Source organism: Sorex fumeus, unplaced genomic scaffold (assembly GCF_029834395.1).
Source record: "Sorex fumeus unplaced genomic scaffold, SorFum_2.1 ptg000061l, whole genome shotgun sequence".
NCBI lineage: Eukaryota > Metazoa > Chordata > Mammalia > Eulipotyphla > Soricidae > Sorex > Sorex fumeus.
Genome location: NW_026606118.1, coordinates 56,602,575 through 56,624,257, shown reverse-complemented (window position 1 = coordinate 56,624,257; position 21,683 = coordinate 56,602,575). Strand labels below are relative to the sequence as shown.

Sequence of the window (21,683 nt, the reverse complement as noted above, 5' to 3'; positions counted from 1 at the left end):
CAGGCTCTGCTCAGGTCATCCAGGGCTGGAAGGGGGTGGGGCGGCGAAAAGGGGGGGGCGACTGTCCCAGCAACTCTGCCGCCTGGAGCACCGGGCCCTCCAGACGGTCGCTCTCACTGTGGGTTCCTCCTCTGCTGGCCACCGGCTGGCCTCCGCGGTCCTGGGGACACAGGAAGGGCACGCGCCCGGGTGCAAACGCGCTGTGGCTCCCGGCTTTCGGGGGAGCAAGGCAGAGCCTGCCTGGCTTCAGTTGCTGCACCGCAGTGGCTTTCCGGAGATCTTCAGGTCATCGAAGGGCAAAAGAGCAAGAGGCTACGGGAGAGAAGGGAGAGTGGACGTCAGGCCCCTGGAAAGGGCAGCCACCCAGGAAGGAAGCTGGGAGCACCCTGGGGCCATTTCCCGACCAAGTGAGAGCGGAAGGATACCAGGGAGCACTTCCTACTGATCTCCAAAAACGAGGGCTCCCTCCAACGCCCCTGAGGATTGGAACTGGATAGAAAAGACTTAGCAGTGACCCCGCTTCTTTGGCCCCCCGACTTCAACTGCTGTTGACTGGATTAGCAAGACCCCAACTGTTATCTGACTGCTTCGCTTTCTGGTTAGATCCTCTGTCTTCTATGAAGTTGATGTTTCTGCACACTCAGAAAAGATACCCACTATCGTACAGTGGGTAGGATGTTTGCCTTGCATGCGGCCAACCTGGGTTCGAGTCCCAGCATCCCATATTGTCCTCCGAGGCGGAATTCCTGAGTGCAAAGCCAGGAGTAACCCCTGTGCATCGCCAGGTGTGACCCAAAAAGCCAAACAATAAAAAAACACAAAAAAGGGACCCCTCTGGAATAGCGAGAGCCCCATGGTCACAGTCAAGTAATCTTTCGAGGGAAACGCCGGAATATCAGAACTAAGAAGCACCTAGGAGGTAATACAGTCTATGGGTCTGTTCTTGTTTTTTTTTTTTTTTTCTGAAGGTACGTGATAGGGGGGGGAAGGTAAGAATTCATAGAAAATCTCCCGTTTCCTTTTTTTTTTCTTTTTGGGTCACACCTGGCAATGCACAGGGGTTACTTTACTCCTGGCTCTGCACTCAGGAGTTGCTCCTGGCGGTGCTCAGGGGACCCTATGGGATGCTGGGAATCGAACCCGGGTCAGCCGCGTGCAAGGCAAACGCCCTACCCGCTGTGCCATCTCTCCAGCCCCTCTCCCGTTTACTTTTGATTCCAACCGTGGAAATACCTGAGCCACATTCCTCATCTGCAACCACCTACTGAAGTGGAGCCCAGGAATCCGGGACAGACTCTGGGCCCCCACTGACCCGACACCTAGCTGTCCTCATCTGTAGGGAGGCCGGCCAAGTCCATCTGGGGCCTCAGAGGGTAGCGCGGGGGCGGGGGTGGGGGGAGGAGGCTGTCCACGCTGTTGGTGAGAGCCACGGCCTTCACGGGGCCTCCTAACCCAGTGCCCCTGGGCAGGGTGGGGCGGTCCCTGGGCAGCGCTGCCCAGGCCTCTTACGTCCTCCGCCAGGTCCTGCGGCGTCTCGTCCTCCACGTTCCGCAGCAGGGAGTCGGCCCCGGCCTCGCACAGGGTGGACGCGATGCTGCTGAGGCCGCGGCCGGCCGCCAGGTGCAGGGGCGTGCACCCGTTGAGCATGCGGGCGTCCACCCGGGCGCCGGCCTGGAGCAGGAACTGTACCAAGCCCCGCTCCTGCGTCTCCACGGCCAGGTGCAAGGCTGTCTTTCCACTCGTGCCCTCCTGGAAGGAGATCAGGACGTCAGTCAGCCCCGGAGAGGGCCTGGCGCGAGCCGCGGGGGCCACGGAGTCCACGCCGCGCCCCCCCCCCCCCACTGGCAGACTGGCCGCCTCACCTGCGCGTCGATGTCAGCTCCGTTCCCCAGCAGCAGTTCCATCAGCCTGCGATTCCTCTGCAAGGTGGCGATATGGAGACAGGCCAGACCTGGGACGGGGCGGACGCCGGGGCTGATCAGGTGCACCCACCAACCCGGCTCTCTCTCTCTCTTCCGGGACCTCTCTTCAGCCCCAAGGGACCCACTGCCCACTAAATTGCCTTGGGTCACAGGACTGTTAAAACGCAAACCCCAAAACCCCCTCAAAAGTCTTAGGGGGGAAAGGACTCAAAGTTTCCATCTCTCAGAGTCATATTATCACAGCGTTCATGCTTCATGCTCCAAGGGTCAGGCTGCCGAGTGACACACTCGCCCCATCACCGCCCTCCCCCGCTCACCCCCTTCCTTCTCTCAAACCCCACCCCCAAGCCCCATTCAGAAGCCACCTCCTTCAGACCTCCCCAGGTCTGCCTGCGCCCACCCCCAAGGCTCCCTCCGTCCCTTTGCTCCTTCCTTCCTGGCCTGGACCCCTGCTCTTTGCTTGGAGAACTAGATTCCTAGTTACATCCCTGACCTCCTCCAAGTCACTGCTCAAAGGTCCCTGTCTCCCCTATTCCAACATGACTTCAAGGGGCTGGAGCGATAGCACAGCGGGGAGGACGTCTGCCTTGCACGCAGCCGACCCGGGTTCGATTCCCAGCATCCCATATGGTCCCCTGAGCACCGCCAGGGGTCATTCCTGAGCGCAGAGCCAGGAGGAACCCCTGTGCATCGCCAGGAGTGACCCAAAGAGAAAAAAATAAATAAAAACAAAAAACATGACTTCAAGGTCCCTTCCAGTTCTCATCCTGCTCTTTCTCCCCCCCCCCCTTTAACCTCTACTGTATTCATACTCACAGAATAGGGGGAAACCACAGAATGAACAGGGGGTCCCCTCCCCCTTGAAACTACTAGAAAATGAGGCACGTACGTGTGTTGCCCGAGCCCAGCCCGTGAGCTGCTTGTGCCCACGTGGCCAAGCACATGCAGTGACTAAGCACACATGTCGCCCACATCTCCCCTCTTGAGATGTGGACTTTCATGCTCTCATGCCCAATGCTGGGGTGTGTGGAGGGGCTCTCTCTGCCCCTGGAGGAACCCGGGTTCTCTCTTGAGTGCGCTACTCCGTCTCTCTTATGCTCCACTCTCGCCCACGTTCTCTTCCTCCTTCCCTTCAAAAACCCTCCAAATAAAATGTTTTACTTAAAAAAAAAATAAACTACTATGAAATGAACCTACTCAGTTCATTTTCCGGGGAGCGCTGGGGGGAGGAGGCCACACCTGACGGTGCTTGAGGATTATTCCTGGTGAAGCTCGGGCTACCGGGTGCCAGAGACCAACCCTGGACTCCTCCAAGAAAAGCTGCCTCACTCCTTCCATTTACTGTGTCTCAGTGGTTCTGTTTTGTTCCCAGAAACAAAGAAATTCAGGCCAGGCTTCTAGACTAGCATCTGGCACGCAAAAGGTCCTCAGTGCAAATTAACGGATTCCTTTAATCTCTACTATATGAGTCACATGGACTAGGGATGCAGTTCAGTGGCAGAACACATGCTCTACATGTATGAGGTTCCTGGTGCTCCCCTCCCTCACCACACAAATGAGGTAATACATTTATTTTATATTCGATCACGACGATCACGACCATCCTTTTTTTGTTTATTGATTGCCTCGAGCAGGCCCCAGTAATGTCTCCTTTGTCCTAGCCCTGAGATTTTTTTTAAAAAAGTGCCATATTCAAGGCTCTTTCAGGGGTAGGAGAATGAGACCCATCATTGTTACTGGGGACCAATTGGCATATTGGGTACGCCACGGGGAGTTTGCCAGACTCTGCCGTGTGGGCAGGTTACATTCGGTAGTCTGCTATTTTGTCCAAAGTAGGAATGAGATGATAAGATGTCACGCGGCTGCAAATGCGGCCGCGCACTTCCGGGAGCTGGCTTTTTATAGTCTCTGGGTCTTGGCCGTTGATGGGATTACACAGCGCCAGGGGGCCAGTTGGTAGGTGTGACCCCTGCCTACTGGAATTTGGAGGATCTGGGTGGAGGATGCTCCAGCAGCCGAAGACCTCCGGAACTAGCCACCGCCATGCTGAGACCACTTTCCACACACATGAAGGTACTGACAGAGGAACAAAGGCATGCGGGTCCTTGGGCTGAGATCTCCAAGCTTTCTCGGATCGGGGATGAGCATCCTCCACCCAGATCCTCCAAATTCCAGTAGGCAGGGGTCACACCCACCAACTGGCCCCCTGGCGCCATGTAATCCCATTTTATATTAGTATTATTATTTTTGCTTTTTTGGGGGGTCACACCCGGTGATGCTCAGGGGTTACTCCTGGCTCTGCACTCAGGAATCACTTCTGGCGGTGCTCAGGGGACCATATGGGATGCTGGGAATCAAACCCAGGTCGGCCAGGTGCAAGAAAAACGCCCTACCTACTGTGCTATTGTTCCAGCCCCTATTTTAGATTATTTTTGGTTTTGGGTTTGGGATCACACCCAGTGATATTCAGACGTTAATCCTGGCTCTATACTCAGAAACTACCCCTGGCCATGAGCAGGGGACCATATGGTATGCAAGAGATAGAACATGGGTCAGTCACATGCGAGGCAAGCATCCTACCTGCTGTACTATTGCTCCCAGTGCCAAATTAAGTAATACATTTACATGGAATGAGGTCAAGGTTAAATTCTGCTTAGCCTGCACTAGGTTCTCAGTCAACTCAAAGATCACATTCATTACATTCATTCATTCATTCTCTTTTTTTTTCTTTTTGGGTCACAGCCAGCAATGCTCAGGCTTTACTCCTGGCCTTGCACTCAGGAATCACTCCTGGAAGTGCTCAGGGGACCATATGGGATGCTGGGAATTGAACCTGGGTCGGCCGCATGCAAGGCAAACGCCCTCCCCGCTGTGCTATCGCTCCAGTCCCTCATTCATTCATTCATTTAGTAGAGATGGACTGGGCACCTATGTGTGTATGCACCCACGGATGTGGAGGCAGATCCATGGACAGGTCATGATCTTCCTTTCCCTGAGTGGGGTCCCAGCCCCCCGTCCCCTCCCACGTCCCTGAGGCTGCACCGCACCTTGCCAGTTTTGCAGCTGGAGGTCCAGAGAGTGGGGGGGTCCTCTGCCTGGCTCTGGTCGTGCCTCCAGAAGGCAGCGGGCACAATCCAGGTGCTGGCGCTGGCAGGCCACATGCAGGGCTGTGTCCCCACGCCGATCCTGGAGCGCCCGGCTGGCCCCCTTCAGCACCAGGGCCCGAACAGCACTCGGCTGGTCCAGATGTACAGCTAGATGGAGCGCTGTCTGCAGGTGCGAAGAGAGGGTCACAGGGCCACCGTGGCACACCCCCACCCCCGCTCTCCGCTGGGAAGGGGGTGGGGGTGTACAGCACTGTCAGCTGCCAATGACCTCTGAGGACAGCTTCTAAAGGTGCTGACCGTGGTCTTCCTCCCCTTTGTCATCCTTTTCTGTTTTTGTTTTTGGGTCACACCTGGCGATGCTTGGGGGTTCCTCCTGGCTCATGCACTCAAGAGTTATTCCTGGTGGTGCTCGGGACTATATGGGATGCTGGGAATCGAACCCGGGTTGCCGCGGGCAAGGCAAACTCCCTACCCACTGTGCTATCACTCCAGCTCCCCCCTTGGTCATCCTTTTCTTTTTCCTTTTTGGGTCACACCTGGCGATGCACAGGGGTTCCTCCTGGCTCTGCACTCAGGAGTTACTCCTGGTGGTGCTCAGGGGACCATATGGGATGCTGGGAATTGAACCCGGGTCGGCCGCGTGCAAGGCAAACGCCCCGCCCGCTGTGCTATCTCTCCAGTGCCCCCTTGGTCATCCTTGACCCAGCTCTTGCAACCCCAGTTCTGGAAGTTGCAGGGAGGAGAGCCTCCCCTGCTCTTCCCAAGTGTCCCTTCAGTCCCTGAGAAAGGACAGCAGGGTCAGGCTGGAGCGTGTGTCCCCCCTCCCCTCCTTGGTGAGAGCCCTCTGCTGTCCCTCAGGGCTAAGAGGAGAGGCCACATGCGCCTGGCACAGTCCTCTGTCAGCACCCCTCTGGAGGGGGGGTCCCCCCTGGCAGCTGGCCTTTGTCCCACTCCTTGCACTGGGCCACCTGCTGTGTACGGGGGTGTCAGCACCGGGCCACCTGCTGGCTAAGTAGGAGTCCCCTTGGCCAGGCCGGGAGCACCACGTGGTCCAGGGCTGTATCTTACTCATCTCTGGACCTCGGCTTTCAGCGGGCCTCACATGTGCTTCTTCAGCGTGCAGCCCATGCCGAGGACACGGCTCTGGGCCCCGACCCCTCCACCCACCTGGTAGAGGTTGTTCTGAATGTCCAGGACCTCCTGGGGCAGCAGCGCCAGGCAACAGAGCAGCACAGCTGGGGCCTCATGAATCACCGCCAAGTGGACCAGCCTGGGGGAGGGGCAGAAGGCAGGGTTGGGGGTCCGGCTCCAAGGCCAGAGGGGCTGGGGTTGGGGACAGCGGGCCCGCGTTTCCTGGGGCTTGAAGGAACGCGTGGCCTTCTACGTAGTTATCCACAGGACAGATGCAGAAAGTGAGAGTGTGGGCCAGGAAGTCAGGAATGGGGGCAGAAAATCCGGGGGCCTGGCTGTGGGGGCTCCAATTCCCTGACCTTCCAGAGAGCCTGGACTAGGCGGGGGCCGGGGGGTGGGCAGGAGCTTCCTGTGCGGCCACCCGCAACGGGCTCCCTTGGTCCCTCTCCTGATCCCTTCCAAGACCAGCTGCAGCTGAAAGCGCCCAGGGAGGGATCGTGGAGGCTGAAGTTCTGCAGGTCACACCCCCTAGGCCAGAGGCAGAGCAGAGAAGACACAGGTGCCCTGTCCTGCCAGCGACTGGTATTATTCATTCCAAGGCAGAGAAAAGAGAAAGCTGGACGAGACCCAGGAGAGCAAACAGCACTGGCCCCCGGAGGAGTCCATGACGGCCCTCCACTCCCGCCTGAGGACTGAGGCTTCGGGGCTGCTTGGCCTCCGTGCTCTTCCAGGCACCCTTGAGGGGGAAGGTTGTGTTCTGCAGAGCAAGTGTGTTCTCGGCAGAGGACAAAGAGGCTTCGTGTAGGGCTGGGCTGCGTGCAGGGGCCAGTGGGGAGGGGAAGTTCCTGTGCTGGGGTTTTCCCCCCAGCATCAGGTGGGGCAGACGACAGCCAGAGCTGGAGGGTCTGTGGAGGGGGGGGAGGGCGGCAGCTCGACTCAAAGGCCTGGCTGGGGAGGGGGCAGGCCACCGTGGTGGGCAGGCCCAGGAGCCAGGGGGCAGGGAGGAACCACGGCTGGAAATCCCCTGCGCCAGGCCAGGGCTGCTGGCTGGTCATCGACTGAAGCCACCTCCCTCCCTCTCTCCCCAGCTCGTCCCGTCCCTCCTCCCACTTCCTCTTCCCAGTTCCACGCATCCCAGACAGTTCCCTGGGAAGAACATGCCCCCTTCCTCCTGGGGATCCCCTGGGGATTCTTGACCCCTCCCCCCCACCCCAGTCTGGACACCCCAGCTGACTCCCTCAGGGAAAAGACAAAAAAAGTTGAGGCTCAAGACCAGCTCCCCACTCCCGGGGTCAAAGGTCTGCACTAGAGAGGCCCTGCCCCACCCCCAGGCGGCAACCCCAGAACTGGCTTCTTCGGGCCTGGGAATTGAGAGGTGGGCCCAGAGAACTGAAAGGTCTGGGGTTACTTCTTGCAAACCACCCTGGGTCTGCCAAGGTTGCATCTCTGAACCTCAGCTCAGGACAGACACCTCCAGCTTCCTCTGCCTGGCACCCCGAGTGCACCCCATTCCCGTCCCCCCAGCTCCCCCCATCTCACCCCTAACCCCAGCAGCCATCCCCGTCTCCTGTCAAAGCTTTCTTCTTCTTCTGCAGGGGCGAGACCACAGCAGCTGCTGCCCCTCACATCAGTTCCCCACAACTCAACCTGGCAGGGGGGGTGGGTGGGCGGGGCTGGCCGTGGAAAAAGGCAGAGGGAGGGGGATTTGGGGGTTCGGGCAGCAGAGGGTGTCAGGACACTGACTCCAGCCCTCACTTCCCCTTTCTCTGCAGAGGAGGAAGTGAGCTGGGGCTCACAGCGCTGCCTGTCTGCTGGGCCGGGTGCGCCCCAGCCCGTCTCAGCACCCCCACTCCTACGGGGTAGTGCACCCGGGCGCACCCCCACCGCGCGCTTCCTGGGTCCCCCCCTGGCAGCCTGTAGCTGGCACCGTGTGTTCCTTCGGGGCTGAGGTCAGGGGCTGGGCACCCCAGAGCTCGAGGAAACGAAGTAGCCTCTCCCCTCGCCAGACACGGATGGGCTGCACCGGTCGGGGGGCTCTTCCCGGGCTGGGGGGCGGGCGGCGGGGCGCGCGCGCGCGCGGCGGCTGCAGGTGCCTACTCCGGGGAGGGGGTCCCCAGAGGGCTGGCCGCGAGACCTTAGCGTCTCTTTCCAGCCGGCCCGGCCCGGTTGCGGCTCGGGGTGGCCCGTGGAGCTGGGAAGTGCGGGGACTGTCCCTTGCAGGCGGGGCCAGCGCCCGGGCGCTGGGCGCGCGCGAGGGTCCGGGGAGGCGAGCTGGCCGGTCCGGGCCGGGGCTCTCTGCGTCCCAGCCGGGACCCCCCCTCCCACCGCACACCCCCCGCCCTACTCACGTGTCCCCGTCCTCGGAGATGTAAGTGAGCGCTTCCAGCTGCTGGGGGCTCAGGGCTCCGGCGGGGGGCTCCGGGCCGGGGCTCCCCGACAAAGGCCGGGCGTCGGGGCGCGGCGCGGGGCCGGGGGCGGGGTCCGGCCGCTCGCCCTGCGGCTCCTCGACGGGGCCCCGCGGCGGGGGGCACGGCCCGGGGGGCTCGGGCAGCGAGCGCAGGGAGCGCAGGGACTCGATGCCCGAGTCGTACTGGCTCTCGTCCGCCTCGTCCGGCCCCTTCCGCGCCTCCGACATGCCCGCGGGCCCGGCCCACGGCTCGGGGCTGCACGTCCGCCCGGCCGCCGCGGCCTCTTCTGCGTCCCGCGGGGGCTGCCCGGGCCGGCGCGCAGGGCCAGCGCGGTCCACGGCGGCGGCGGCGGCCAACGGCTGCAGCTGGGCAGCCAGATCTGACGCGCGGCCCGGCCCGCCCCAAGCCCCGCCCCAAGCCCCGCCCCGACGGGCGCTTCCGGGCCGAGGCTCCGCCCCTCGGAATCCCCCGGCCCCGGCCCCGCGCGCCCCCCGCCAGAGGCCCCGGGCCCTGACCCGCCGCGCGTCCCTGCGGCCTCCCGACCCACCGTGCGCGCACCCACCCACCCGCCCATTCATTCTTTTCTGCTCCCGGCTCGCCCTTCTCTGCACGCGGTCTTGCTTCCCTTCCTCCGTCTCTTCAGTTCATTCATTCATTATTTCCTTTCCTTTTGTTTGGATGCCAGGATGGACTCAGGACTTTGGCGGGTTGGGGCGTGTGTTCTACTGTAGAGCTTCATCTTCAGTCCCCCACTCACTCGTTTTCGTTTTACTTGAGCACTGCACTGTCCTCCCGTTGTTCCTCGATTTGCTCCAGCGGGCCCAGTAACGTCTCCATGGTGAGACTTTGTTGTTACTGTGTTTGGCATATCGAATACCTCACGGGGAGCTTGCCAGGCTTTGCCCTGCCAGGGAGATACTCTCGGTAGCTTGCCAGGGTCTCCGAGAGGGGCGGAGGAATCGAACTCCAGTCGACCAGGCCTACCCCGTGCAAGGCAAATGCCCTATCGCTCGCCGTGATCGTATACATTTTACTTTAAATTAAAAAAAATTATTATTATTGAGGCTGGAGAGATAGCACAGCAGGTAGGGCGTTTGCCTTGCACGCGGCCAACCCGGGTTCGATTCCCAGCATCCCATATGGTTCCCTGAGCACCGCCAGGAGTAACTCCTGAGTGCAAAGCCAGGAGTAACTCCTGTACATCTCCGGCTGTGACCCAAAAAGCAAATATATATATATATACATATATATATATATATATTACTATGGTTTCTGGGCCACTGCTGGCAGCACTCAGGGCTTACTCCTGGTTCTGTGCTCAGGAATCACTCCTGGCAGGCTAGGGGGACCATATATAGGGTGCTGGAGGTTGAACCTGGGTTAGCCGAGGGCAAGGCAAACACCTTACCCACTGCTGTACTATCTCTTGGGTCCCTCCAATTAACTTGTTTTTTTAAAGGATTTATTGTTGAGGACCACGTGGGTGGAGGGACATGAAACCGCAATTTCCTGTCCACCACCTATTTCTCTGCTTTTTTTTTTTCTTTTTGGGTCACACCCAGCAATGCACAGGAGTTACTCTTGGTTCATGCACTCAGGAATTACTCCTGGCAGTGCTCGGGGGACCACATGGGATGCTGGGAATCGAACCTAGGTCGGCTGCGTGCAAGGCAAACGCCCTACCCGCTGTGCTATTGCTCCACCCCTCCCCCCCCCCAATTTCTCTGCATTTATTTTACTTTCTCATCTCCCAGTGCCAGGAGCTTGGTTAGGGAAACTCTTATCATTATCTTTATTTTTATTTATTTATTTATCTTGCAGTGCCAAGATGGAACTCCTCCATTATCTTTATTTATTTATTTTTTTGCTTCGGGGGCCATACCTGACAATGCTCAGTGGTTACTCCTGGCTCTGCACTCAGGAATCTCTCCTGGCAGTGCTCTGGGATGTCGGGATCGAATCTGGGACAGCTGTGTGCAGGGCAAGAACCTTACCTGCTTTACTATCTCTCCTCCCTGTTCACTGTCTTTAAAGGAGCTCTTCTGGGGCTGGAGCAATAGCACAGCGGGTAGGGAGTTTGCCTTGCATGCGGCCAACCCGGGTTCGATTCTCAGGATCCCATATGGTCCCCTGAGCACCACCGGGGTGATTCCTGAGTGCAGAGCCAGGAGTAACCCCTGTGCATCACCAGGTGTGACCCAAAAAGCAAAAATAAATAAATAATAAAGGAGCTGTTTTTCCTTTGGGTCCTGGATTGATCTCCTGTATCACGTCCTCGATCACACAGAATTGGGGACGGAACTTGTTTTTTTGAAGGTTTTTTTCAGGCAGTTTTCTGGGGTAGGGGGTACGGTGTGGAGACCCTGGGCCAGAAAGATAGTACAGAGGTGGGACTGGAGTGATAGCACAGCGAGTAAGGCTTTTGCTTTGTATGTGGCTGACCTGGGTTCGATTCCCAGCATCCCTTATGGTCCCCAGAGCACCGCCAGGAGTAATTCCTGAGTGCACGAGCCAGAAGTAACCTCTGTGCATTGCCAGGTGTGACCCAAAAAGAAAAAAATGAAAGAGTACAGAGGTTAAGGCACTTACCTGACATACAGGGGGCTGACCTGAGTTTGAGTCCCACACTAAGCACCACTGGGAGTGACACCTGAGCACAGAGCCAGGAGCAGTTCCTGAGCATTGCTGGGTATGGCTCAAAACCAAGAGGAAAAATGTATCTCAAACAAAACCCAGCGCTCAATTAAAAATAGCACAGCGGGTAGGGCGTTCGCCTTCCAAGCGGCCAACATGGCCGACCCGAGTTCGATTCCTCCGCCCCTCTCGGAGAGCCCGGCAAGCTACCGAGAGTATTCGATATGCCAGACACAGTAACAACAAAGTCTCCAATGGAGACGTTACTGGGCCCGCTCGAGCAAATCGACGATCAACGGGAGGGCCTTTACCTTTACCTTTACCTTTTATCTAAAAAAGCCATTTCTCCAGGGATGAAACATAGCTTGGTGGTTACCACATCAGGTTCCTGAGGGGAAACTTAGTTCCTCATGGTGGGGCAGACATGGAGAGGCCTAGACATGCCGGGTCACATTCTGCCTCCTTCTGCAGCCTCAGCTCCAAAACATCTTTCCTCCTTCCTGGTCCCTGATTTCTCTGAACCTCGGGAGGCCACACAATGCACTGCAAATCATGATTTATTTTCTCCGCCAGTTACCATCATCTGAAACCAGCAATGCCTTCAGGGATCTTCCGTAAGGGCCAGGTCCTGGCAGAGAGGAAAGGAAGCTGGAGTGAGTGTCAATATGTTGATTGCTACTTGCCATCTTTCATGGACTCATTTTTTTGGGGGGGTGGGAGAGGGGCACACCCAGCTGTGCTCAGGAATTACTCCTGGTGGTGACTGGGGGCCATACGTGATGCCAGGAATCGAACCGGGGTTGGCTGCGTGCAAGGCACCCTGTCCCACCATGAGACTCATTTTTCTACCCATTGCATGATGAGCATGAATGGAGCTGTGCCGAGATTTCAACACTGCTCCTCCTGTTGGAAGCAAAACCAAGTCCTGCAGTAACAGTAATGACCTACAAAAGCCAGGGGCCCCTCCCCAAAACTTGCCCTTGAGTCCAAGTCTTCAGGAAACCCGCTAGTAATCATCAAACGGGGTGCTGTACAAAGACAGGAGAACCGGGGTACACGCAGTGGGACCTGATGCAGGCGGGAAGGGAAGAGGGCTGGGGTCAGAGGCTTCTTGGGAGTGGTGAGTGGAGGGGGAAGAGCAGGGGGAGGAGATGAGAGCCTGAATCCCCCCAGGGAGAATGTGTTGAGCAGGAGGGAGGAGAAGGCTGGCGGGGAAAGCCCCAGGAAACAGCCTCCTTCCTTTGAGCTCGGTGTGACTTCAGAGGTTCTCCACTTCCTCCCATAACAAGTTCCCTCCTCAAAGTCCCAAGCAAAAGCTCAGTCACCAAGTCCAGACACAGATGGCTAGAGCTCCAGCTGTCACCTCCATTTAGGGCTCCGGAAAAGGGAGTTTTGGAGACTTGACTTAGCCAAGGTTGAAGAGTGCCAAGCCAGGTTCTCCTGTCCCTGTTCCGAAATGTAAACGCCGCCCCTCACCCCCAGTCCCCAGAACATCTAAGGGGTTGGAGCATGTGCACTCATTGTAGGGTTGCAAGAACTCAGGTGTGTGTGTGTGTGTGTGTGTGTGTGTGTGTGTGTGTGTGTGTGTGTGTGTGTGCGCGCGCGTGCTGACGTCTCCCCTGCTTCACACGGAGGCTGAACTTAGGGGAAAAGGCGCAGACACGAACAGGTGTGCGGCAGTCCTTCGTCTGGCCACTTGGGGTCAGCATCGAGTCATTCACCAGGTCCAGCACCGCTCTCCCAGCTAGGCTGCTGGGGACTCTTCAGAAAAGGGGAAAAGGGATCTTGCAGTGTCATCTGGAAAGATGACCTGAAGATTTTGTCTCGCGCCACAGCAAGATCAGGAGCCCTGACTTGATTTCCCCAGCCCCGTTTTTCTCCCGGGCTGGACACATCTGGTCCTCCTCTCCCGGCTGGTGAATCTTCTGATTCTCTGTGGCATGCCTGAGCACCCAACTTCCGCCCAGTTCATGCAGGCTGTCTTGAGGAAACAGGCGTGGTGGCCATGTGAGCAGCTGGGCAGCTGTTGTCTTCCACTGGCCCTGCTTTGTGCCCTCCCAAACCACCCCGGGCTTCCAGTGGAAATGGAGACGTAGTGATGTCGGCTTGCATCTCTCGGGAGTTCTGGGGTTGGCTAGCTCTTTCCCTGAAGTCCCTGAAGAGAGGTTAAGGCGGTGGGGTTGGGGGTCAGGAGGACGGTGGATGGGGACTTTGAGGGATCTCTTTGGGTTGGGTTCTGCCAACCTAGCATCATCCGGCAGAGTGCGGAGCGCTGAGCTGGTGGTACAAGAAGACTGGGTGGACTGGGCTTTGGGGCGGGGACTTCCCTCAAAACAAGGGTGCAATGTAGTGGAACAAACTGAGACCCCCCATCTCCTCTGCTCCGGGAGCCAAGGGGAAACCCTACCTCTTTAAGGCCACTTGCTTCCTCTGTTAGGGCCAGCGGGATAGACCCACTGACCTGGGGAGGACCAGGAAGGATGGAGACTTTGGGATTTGTTGTTTGTCTGTTTGGGAAAAGCACACTCAGTGGTGCTCAGGAGGTAACTCTGGGCTCAGGGCTCACTCCTGGCAGGGCTCAGAGGATCTGGAGGACGAACCTGGATTGAGCACATGCCAGGTGAATGTCTTACCTGCTGTGCTATCCCTCCAGCCCTCCGACTCCTTTTGTTTTTCCTAGGCCTGTGACTGAACTCAGGGCCTCCAGCAGGCAAGGCACGAGCTCTCCTGCTGATCTCGTCCCTACGAGAACTGGGCAGTTCGCACAGGTTTATTTCGTGTTGTTTTGGAGAGGTGCTGGGACGGAAGTGTTCTGTTTCAGTTATGCCTCTGCATCCCCAGAGGTGAATTCCAATTTTTTTTGGTGTTGCCAGGAACTGGAGTCTCCTTGAGAGGGAGACACTTGCCCAAGGTCACACGACTCCTTAAAGGCAGGATGAAGACTTGGCTCTCCCGCGGCGGGGACGGACACCTCCGGGCTCCAGGCGGAACGAGCCGCATCCCCGCAGACCGGCCGCCCTGTCCTCTCCTCCGCCCCCCGCGAGCCCTCGCCGAGTCCGGCGCGGGTCCCTTCCCGGCCCTCTGGCCCGGCCCTGGGCCGAGGGGTCTCTAACGTCGGGCTCTCCCGCCTTAACTCCTTAGTCCCCACTGGGCAGCCGGCGGGCTCAGCCGCGGGCTCCCCGGCCCGGGGCTCCTCCTCGCCTCGCTCCACCCCGGGCCCCGGAAACGTGCGGGAGCCGGGGCTGGGGTGGGCGCCCCCTGCGGCCCGAGCCCGGCGGGGGTGGGGGGGACGCGGGCGGGGGTGGGGAGCCCCTGTTGCTTCTGCCCCCGGGGGGGCTCTCCGGCAGGCTCGGGGAAGGCGGGGTTTGGGGGGCCGGGGGCGGGGCTCCGGCGCCGGGGAGGGGGGGGCCGCGCTGGCTCCGGCTCGGCTCAGACAAAAGGCGGCGGCGGGAGCGGGCGGGAAGCGGAGCGGCGCCGCGAGGGCCTCAAGGTGACACCCGCCCCCGGCCCCGGCCCCCCCGGCCCGGCCCCCCGGCCCGCCCCGCCCCCGCCCCCCGGGGCCCTGCCCGGGCCCCCTCCCCCCGCGGGGGGTGGGGAGCAGCGCGGGCCCCGCCCCCTCCCGCCCCCTCCCCAGGGCCCGCGCAGGATGCCCGCGGCCCCCGGCAGCCCCCCGGGAGGCCCTGAGCTCCGCGCGCCCCCTCTGCGCCATGTCCCCCCCCCGGCTCGGCCGCGGGCGAGAGCAGCGGCGGCGGCGGCGGCGGCGGCGGCGGCCCGGGGGTCGCGGAGGAGCCCACGGCGGCGGCGGCGGCGGAGGGCCCGGCCCGCGAGGAGGTGAGCGCCCGCAGCCCGGCCCCATCCCCCGGCCGTTCCGCCGCAGCGCGGCCGGCGCCCCGCAGCCGCAGTCCCGCGCGCTGCCCGCCCGGAGGCCCCGGCCGGCCCGGCGGCGGGCGGGGAGGGGGCCGCGCCGGGGGCGGGGCGCGGGGGTCGCGGGCGGGGCGGGGCTGGGGGCGGAGCCTCGCCCGGCCGGGGCGCGGGGCGCGGGGCGCGGGGCGCGGGTCGGGCCCCGGGGGAGCGGGGAGCGGGCGGGCGGCGGGCGGGGAGGGGGACGCGGACGCGGCCCCCGGAGGCCGGGCTCGGCCGAGCGCGGGCAGGGGCGACGCCCCCCGGGTGGCCGGGGCTGCGGGGGGCGCACCTGGGCACCCCGAGGGCCGCGCAGCCGCCTGCCCCCCGCCCCCCCGCCCCCACCCCAGCCCCGGAGTCCTTCCGAACAGTGACCCGAGGCGCAAAGACAAAGAATCGGAGCAAGTTCCAGCACCCCCGCCCCCCACCCCGTGCACGCTCGCGGACCCCTGCCCCGATCCGGCAGGGGCCGGGGAAGGTGCTTTCACCCAGGCTCTCCTGGGCACCCCGCCCGGCCGGGAGGTGCGCATCTGCACCCCGCCGAGGACGAGGCTCCCGAAAGCGGCAAGGTCCCGGGTGGATGTTCCCGCTGCCCATCCCTTGCCCGGCAGATCGCACGCCCGCTCCCTCCGAGTCCACACCCGCTTCTGGGTGGGTGGCCGCTTGCGGGTGGCCCTCCTGCCCCGGGGAGCCCAGGAAACGAGGCTCAGCGGGAGGAGGCGCCCGGCGTGCCAGAAAGCTGGACAGCGGGCAGCAGGGTGGGAAAGTGCCGGCCACCCCCCAGAAAGCCAACTCCGTCCTCGCCCCGTTCAGGGGCTGCGAAGAAGAGGAGGCTGTGCCCTCAGGAGCACCCAGTCGAGTGGGGGTGGGGGGGAGCCAGACGTGGAAACAGCTCCCGCTGCGCGAGTGTGGGACAGAGCGTGGCGGGTGCTTTTGCGGGGGGCCTCCCCGCACCCCACTAATCGGTTTGTCTTGACAAACGGCTGGGTCGGGAGCCGCTTCCTCTCTCCAGCCCAGGCCTCTGCCCTTGGCACCAGCTCCGCCTGGGCAGCCTTTCTGCTCAGGATGGTAGGGGACCCGGAAGCGAGGCTGGGAATTCAGGGCGTGGGCTGTTCTGGGGACCCCCTTTCAAAAAGAGGATGGAGAGGTGGATGGGTCAAAGGGAAGTGACTTCTCTAGCACTCCGGGCCGGGAGGTCCTCTCCTAAGTGGGCAGGTGATGTGGGAGCCCCCACCCCGCGCTTCCTGGATTACCTGGAGGGGGTAAGGGCTGGAGACCTACCTTGGCTGATGCCTGTCTGTCTGTCCTCCCCTCTCCCACCCTGTCCACACCTCTCCCGTTCCACGGCCATTTGTCCTGACTCTGGGCGTCATCCTCTCCATCTGTGCCTTGTTTCGTTCCCCACCCGTCTCTGGTTCTGATTTCTCTCTGCCTCTTGCGACTGTTCTCTCTCTGCACGGCCCCGTGTTGGCCTCCCGTGATTCCCTTCCCTTGTGTCGTTGTCGGTGGCTGCCCCTTGACCCCCCTGCCTCTCTCTGCCTGTGTCTGCACGTCCCTCATTCTGTGCTGCCACCCCTCCCCCCTCCTCGGCCCCTCTGCCCATCCCTTCTGAGCAGCAGCGGCCCGTCCAGCCCTCTTTCACCAAGTCCCTCTGCCGTGAGTCCCACTGGAAGTGCCTGCTGCTCTCCCTGCTCATGTACGGCTGCCTGGGGGCCGTGGCCTGGTGCCACGTCACCACGGTGACCCGCCTCACCTTCAGCAGCGCCTACCAGGGCAACAGCCTCATGTACCATGACAGCCCCTGCTCCAACGGCTACGTCTACATCCCCCTGGCTTTCCTGCTCATGCTGTACGCCGTCTACCTGGTGGAGTGTTGGCACTGCCAAGCCCGCCATGAGCTGCAGCACCGCGTGGACGTGAGCAGCGTGAGGGAGCGCGTGGGGCGGATGCAGCAAGCCACGCCCTGCATCTGGTGGAAGGCCATCAGCTACCACTACGTGAGGCGGACGCGCCAGGTCACCAGGTACCGCAACGGAGACGCCTACACCACCACCCAGGTGAGGGGCTGGAGAGGGGCACAGGCCAGTTCAGCGGGAAGGGGTGCTGGGGTGCTCCCCAGCCCTTGGGGAGAGAGGCACAGGCTGCAGTGAGGGCCAGTGGGTAGCGCCCCCAGCAAACTGCCGGCTCAAGCTGGCAGCCAATCAGAGCCCAAGTCCTTCACTCGGCTTCAAAGTTTTATTGAGCCCTCAGAACCCTCTGAGGTTAGGGGATCTTTATCCCCCTTTTGGAGGCGTGGAGATGTCAAACGGAAGTTTGACTCGGAAGTTGATCCTTGAGTCAAATGACAGGCATGTGGCAAAGCTGGGATTCGAACTCCCGCAGCTGGGATCCAGGGTTACTGGGTGGAGGCAGCTTCACAGGCTCAGCCTCACAATCATGAGCTCACCTGTCTGGTGAAGTGGCCTCAGGTAAGGAGATCTACAGTCAGGGACGTGCCCAAGGCATGCAGCTTCTTCTTTTTTTTCTTTTTGGGTCACACCCAGCGATGCTCAGGGGTTACTCCTGGCACTACACTTAGGAATCATTCCTGGTAGTGCTCAGGGGACCATATGGGATGCTGGGAATTGAACCCGAGTCAGCCACGTGCAAGGCAAACACCCTACCCGCTGTGCTATCTCTCCAGCTTCTACATGAGGGTGCTAGCACCACACTTCAGTCCCTGGGCCCCAGGGCCAAGGCTCCCAGAGGAGGGGGCCAGCCCGCTGATACCAGTCAGTCCTCCAGCACTTGTCAAGGTCAGATTTCCGGGAGACCTGGAGGAGGAGGTCGGGATATTTTCCGGATGACCTCCAGAGCAGTGTGAGGCTGATACACAAGCCTGGGGCGGGTGGGCATTAGGTGGGAAAGCTGGGTGATGGCTAAGGTAGGGAGAAGGAGTTAAGAGATGGAGGCACTGGACAGGGTGCCATTGGTTTCTGGGCTGGCCACACCTAGTGATGCTTAGAGGTTCCTCCTGGCTCTGCACTCAGGAATTACTCCTGGCGGTGCTCAGGAGTATAGGATGTGGGGAATTCAGGTGGGCCACGTGCAAGTCAGTCGCCCTACTCGCTGTACTGTGGTTTCGGGCCCTCTTGGGGGTGGGGGCATTTGCATTGCGAGGCAGCGTGCAGGAATGGGGTCCAGAGGAGGCGGGGCAGAAAGCAGCAAGGCAAGGCCTTCACCGACCTCAGAATCAGCACAAGCCGAGGCATGGGCAGGGAGGAATTCTCAGCCCGCCAGCACCGCCCAGCGCCCCCGACGGCGCTGCCGGCCTCAGTTTCTCTCCGCAAACCAGGTGAGCCGCGGCTCCCCACCTGGGCCAGGCCGCAGTGGGCAAACGGGCGTAGGGTTTGGGCCAGGCCAGGCGGAGCCCCGACGATGACGGGGCGACCCCCGGGTTGGGGGGGGGAGAGCGGCCAGAAGCGACCCCCTCCGCCACCCGCTGCCTTCCCCGGGGCGCCCGCAGGTCTACCACGAGCGCGTCAACACCCACGTGGCCGAGGCCGAGTTCGACTACGCCCGCTGCGGCGTCCGCGACGTGTCCAAGGCGCTGGTGGGCCTGGAGGGCGCGCCGGCCACGCGGCTGCGCTTCACCAAGTGCTTCAGCTTCGCCAGCGTGGAGGCCGAGAACGCCTACCTGTGCCAGCGCGCGCGCTTCTTCGCCGAGAACGAGGGCCTGGACGACTACATGGAGGCGCGCGAGGGCATGCACCTGAAGAACGTGGACTTCCGCGAGTTCATGGTGGCCTTCCCGGACCCGGCGCGGCCGCCCTGGTACGCCTGCTCGTCGGCCTTCTGGGCCGCGGCGCTGCTCACGCTGTCCTGGCCGCTGCGGGTGCTGGCCGAGTACCGCACGGCCTACGCGCACTACCACGTGGAGAAGCTCTTCGGCCTGGAGGGCCCCGGCTCGGCCAGCAGCGCGGGCGGCGGCCTGAGCCCCAGCGACGAGCTGCTGCCCCCGCTCACGCAGCGCCTGCCGCGGGTCAACACGGTGGACAGCACGGAGCTCGAGTGGCACATCCGCTCCAACCAGCAGCTGGTGCCCAGCTACTCGGAGGCGGTGCTCATGGACCTGGCCGGGCTGGGCGCGCGCTGCGCCGGGGGCGCGGCGGCGTCGGGGGGCTACGCGCCCGCCGGCCGCTACGGCGGCGTCGGGGGCCCGGGCGCGGCCGGGGTGGCCCCGCTGCGGCGCAGCTGCGAGCACTGCCAGCGCGCGGCCAGCAGCTCGTCCATCTTCTCGCGCAGCGCCCTGAGCATCTGCGCCAGCCCGCGGGCCGGCCCGGGGCCCGGCGGCGGCCCCGGCTGCGCGGGCAGCCGCTTCTCGCTCGGCCGCCTCTACGGCTCGCGGCGCAGCTGCCTGTGGCGCAGCCGGAGCGGGAGCGTCAACGAGGCGAGCTGCCCCACGGAGCAGACGCGCCTGTCCAGCCAGGCCAGCATGGGCGACGACGAGGACGACGACGACGACGACGACGAGGACGACGAGGAGGCCGGGCCGCCGCCGCCCTACCACGACGCCCTCTACTTCCCCGTGCTCATCGTGCACCGGCAGGAGGGCTGCCTGGGCCACAGTCACCGGCCGCTGCACCGCCACGGCTCCTGCGTGGAGACCTCACTGTGACCGCGTCGCCCCCCGACGTGCCCCCTCGCCCCGCCGTGCGCCCTGCGCGCGCGCGGCCGGGGAGTCGGGACGTCGGGGAGGCGAGGGAGGGCGGGCGGGCGGGCGCAGGGGACTGACTCACCCGGGGCGGAGACCACCCGTCCCTCCGTTTTCCTGTACATAGACGGATGGGTGGGAGGGGTCAGAGCTTCCGAGAGCCCCATCCCAGCGGATGGTCACTTCCAGCCCCGCCCCCGCGTCCCCCTGGGGTCGCCTCTCTTTCCTTGCGCGCGCACACACAAGTTCAACCTATCTACTACTGACTGTTACGTGGCTACTGGGCTGTGGGGATCCGCCCGCGCGGGGCCTCATCTGCAGTCAGAGACCCCCGACGGGCCGCCGGGGAGCTTGAGGGGCGGTGGGGAAGCGAATTGGGGGCCGTTTCTCCCTCTGCTGCCTCGCCCACTCTTCTAGCCAGCGAGCGAGCGAGCTGGGGCGGCGCTCTGGCCCCGGGCAGGGCTGGTTTCCAAACGGCTCCAGCCCCCCACCCTGGTCTTCATCTCAAAACGCCCCCGACGTTGCTCTCCGCTCTTTGGCGCTGCCCGCCCGCTCGCGCGGTCCTTTCTGCCCCTCCCTCGGCTGTTGTTGCTCTCCCCGGGTCCCCCGGGGCGCCCCGCCTGGGGCCCTGCAGGGACAGCTCACCGTGCACCTCTCCCCCGTCCCCCTGGCGCCCTGCTGGCTCTGCGAGGCTGTGGCGGGGCAAGGTGAGGAGGAGCGCGGCGGGTGGGCGCAGTGTCCCTCGGTCCTTCCTCTAAAGAGCCCCTCGGCCCCCTCCCGGACTCACCGCGGTCACCTCACCCGGAAGGGCTGAAACACCCCCAGGACCATTACCTGAAAGCTGGCCCGGGTGGATGATGGGGTCGAGGGAGCAGTAGCAGATATTCTGGGGGAGACAGAGGGGAACTTGGAAACCAGGTGGGAGTCAGGAAGTCGAGGAATGAATGGAAGGGCTTCCAGGAGGTGGGGGTGTCTTCGGGCTGAGAAGTTGGTGCCCAGCTGGGGGAGGCCTCAGACCTGAAGCCAACAGCGAGGCCAGGCCGACTTTCTCCTGGTCTTGCCTGATAGCCCTGCCCTCCCCCGCCCGGTCCAGGGGCAGGGGCCCTGCCCTGTGGTCCCAAGTTCAGACACCCCTGGGCCCGCCCCTCACCTCCCAGCCGAGATGCTTCCTGTGCATGTCTGATCCACCGCCTTCCCCCAGCTCCCCTGGCTGCCGGTTCCAGCTGGAGAGACGAGTCCTGGGGCTCCGACACTGCTCCCCACCTGTTTCTCACTGGGCCCCTCGACACCCACCTATGCAACAGCCCGGCTTCCCTTCCTCCCTCCTGCCCTCTCTTCCAGACGGGATGTGGATGGCGCAGCTGCCGGGGGACCCTGCAGACCTGTGGCCCTGGGGCGGTGAGCTTTACCTTCCTGCCCGAGATGGTTGAGTGGACAAAGATGGGGCTCCCTGTTGGCTTGCCCTGGGCAGTGTTCAACCTGCTGCCTCTTTCCTCGGAACTGGGAAGTGCCGATCTGTGAGGCCCAGCTGTGGAGCTGGGGGCAGCCTGGCTCCCCTCAGGGCTGCCAGGCTGGAGGAACTCGGAGCTTCCTCCCTTAGGCCAGCTCTGGAGACAGAGGAAGGGAACCGGTGGTGGTGGTAGGGGGAAACCCCGTTTTTTTCTCCTGTTTTGACCATTTTTGCCTACGACCCCCTTACACAGCCAGCCTCACCTTCCACAAACGCACAGACTTAGAGAGAAACCAAGTCCTTTGGTCTATTTTTCTTGGTAGCTTTATTGATTGCCAGGGAAAATCAGAAAAATTAATTAATCTCTAAAATTAAACTTTACACTGAATGTTCTTGTTTCTCTAATTAGAACCTCTGCTAGCAACTGTGGCTTGCACA

General features: G+C 62.1%; 2 protein-coding genes across 2 annotated transcripts; one reads left to right on the top strand and one right to left on the bottom strand.

Annotated features, from left to right (window-relative positions):
- Positions 1-211: 211 nt before the first annotated feature.
- NFKBIE (NFKB inhibitor epsilon) lies at positions 212-8,962 on the bottom strand. The gene is made up of 6 exons (XM_056126183.1): positions 8,509-8,962; positions 6,197-6,299; positions 4,970-5,192; positions 1,863-1,951; positions 1,510-1,749; positions 212-312 (listed from the first exon to the last, which is right to left on the bottom strand). Exons 1-6 carry the CDS (start codon positions 8,793-8,795, stop codon positions 247-249), a joined length of 1,008 nt encoding a protein of 335 aa, XP_055982158.1. The 5' UTR covers positions 8,796-8,962; the 3' UTR covers positions 212-246.
- TMEM151B (transmembrane protein 151B) lies at positions 8,794-19,788 on the top strand. The gene is made up of 4 exons (XM_056125895.1): positions 8,794-8,962; positions 14,888-15,033; positions 16,719-17,159; positions 18,608-19,788. The coding sequence occupies exons 1-4, from the start codon at positions 8,794-8,796 to the stop codon at positions 19,757-19,759; spliced, it is 1,908 nt and encodes a 635-aa protein (XP_055981870.1). The 3' UTR covers positions 19,760-19,788.
- Positions 19,789-21,683: the final 1,895 nt, after the last annotated feature.

What these genes read in the sequence shown, in the direction of transcription:
- TMEM151B (XM_056125895.1), top strand. Translation starts at nt 8,794, where the DNA reads ATGCCCGCGGGCCCGGCCCACGGCTCGGGGCTGCACGTCCGCCCGGCC. An exon ending in CAGATCTGACGCGCGGCCCG is followed by an intron (nt 8,963 to 14,887) that starts GCCCGCCCCAAG and finishes GGAGGCCCTGAG; the next exon opens with CTCCGCGCGCCCCCTCTGCG. An exon ending in ACGCCTACACCACCACCCAG is followed by an intron (nt 17,160 to 18,607) that starts GTGAGGGGCTGG and finishes GGGCGCCCGCAG; the next exon opens with GTCTACCACGAGCGCGTCAA.
- NFKBIE (XM_056126183.1), bottom strand. Translation starts at nt 8,795, where the DNA reads ATGTCGGAGGCGCGGAAGGGGCCGGACGAGGCGGACGAGAGCCAGTAC. An exon ending in TTCAGAACAACCTCTACCAG is followed by an intron (nt 5,193 to 6,196) that starts GTGGGTGGAGGG and finishes TCGCACCTGCAG; the next exon opens with ACAGCGCTCCATCTAGCTGT. An exon ending in CCAGCTGCAAAACTGGCAAG is followed by an intron (nt 1,952 to 4,969) that starts GTGCGGTGCAGC and finishes GCCCCGTCCCAG; the next exon opens with GTCTGGCCTGTCTCCATATC.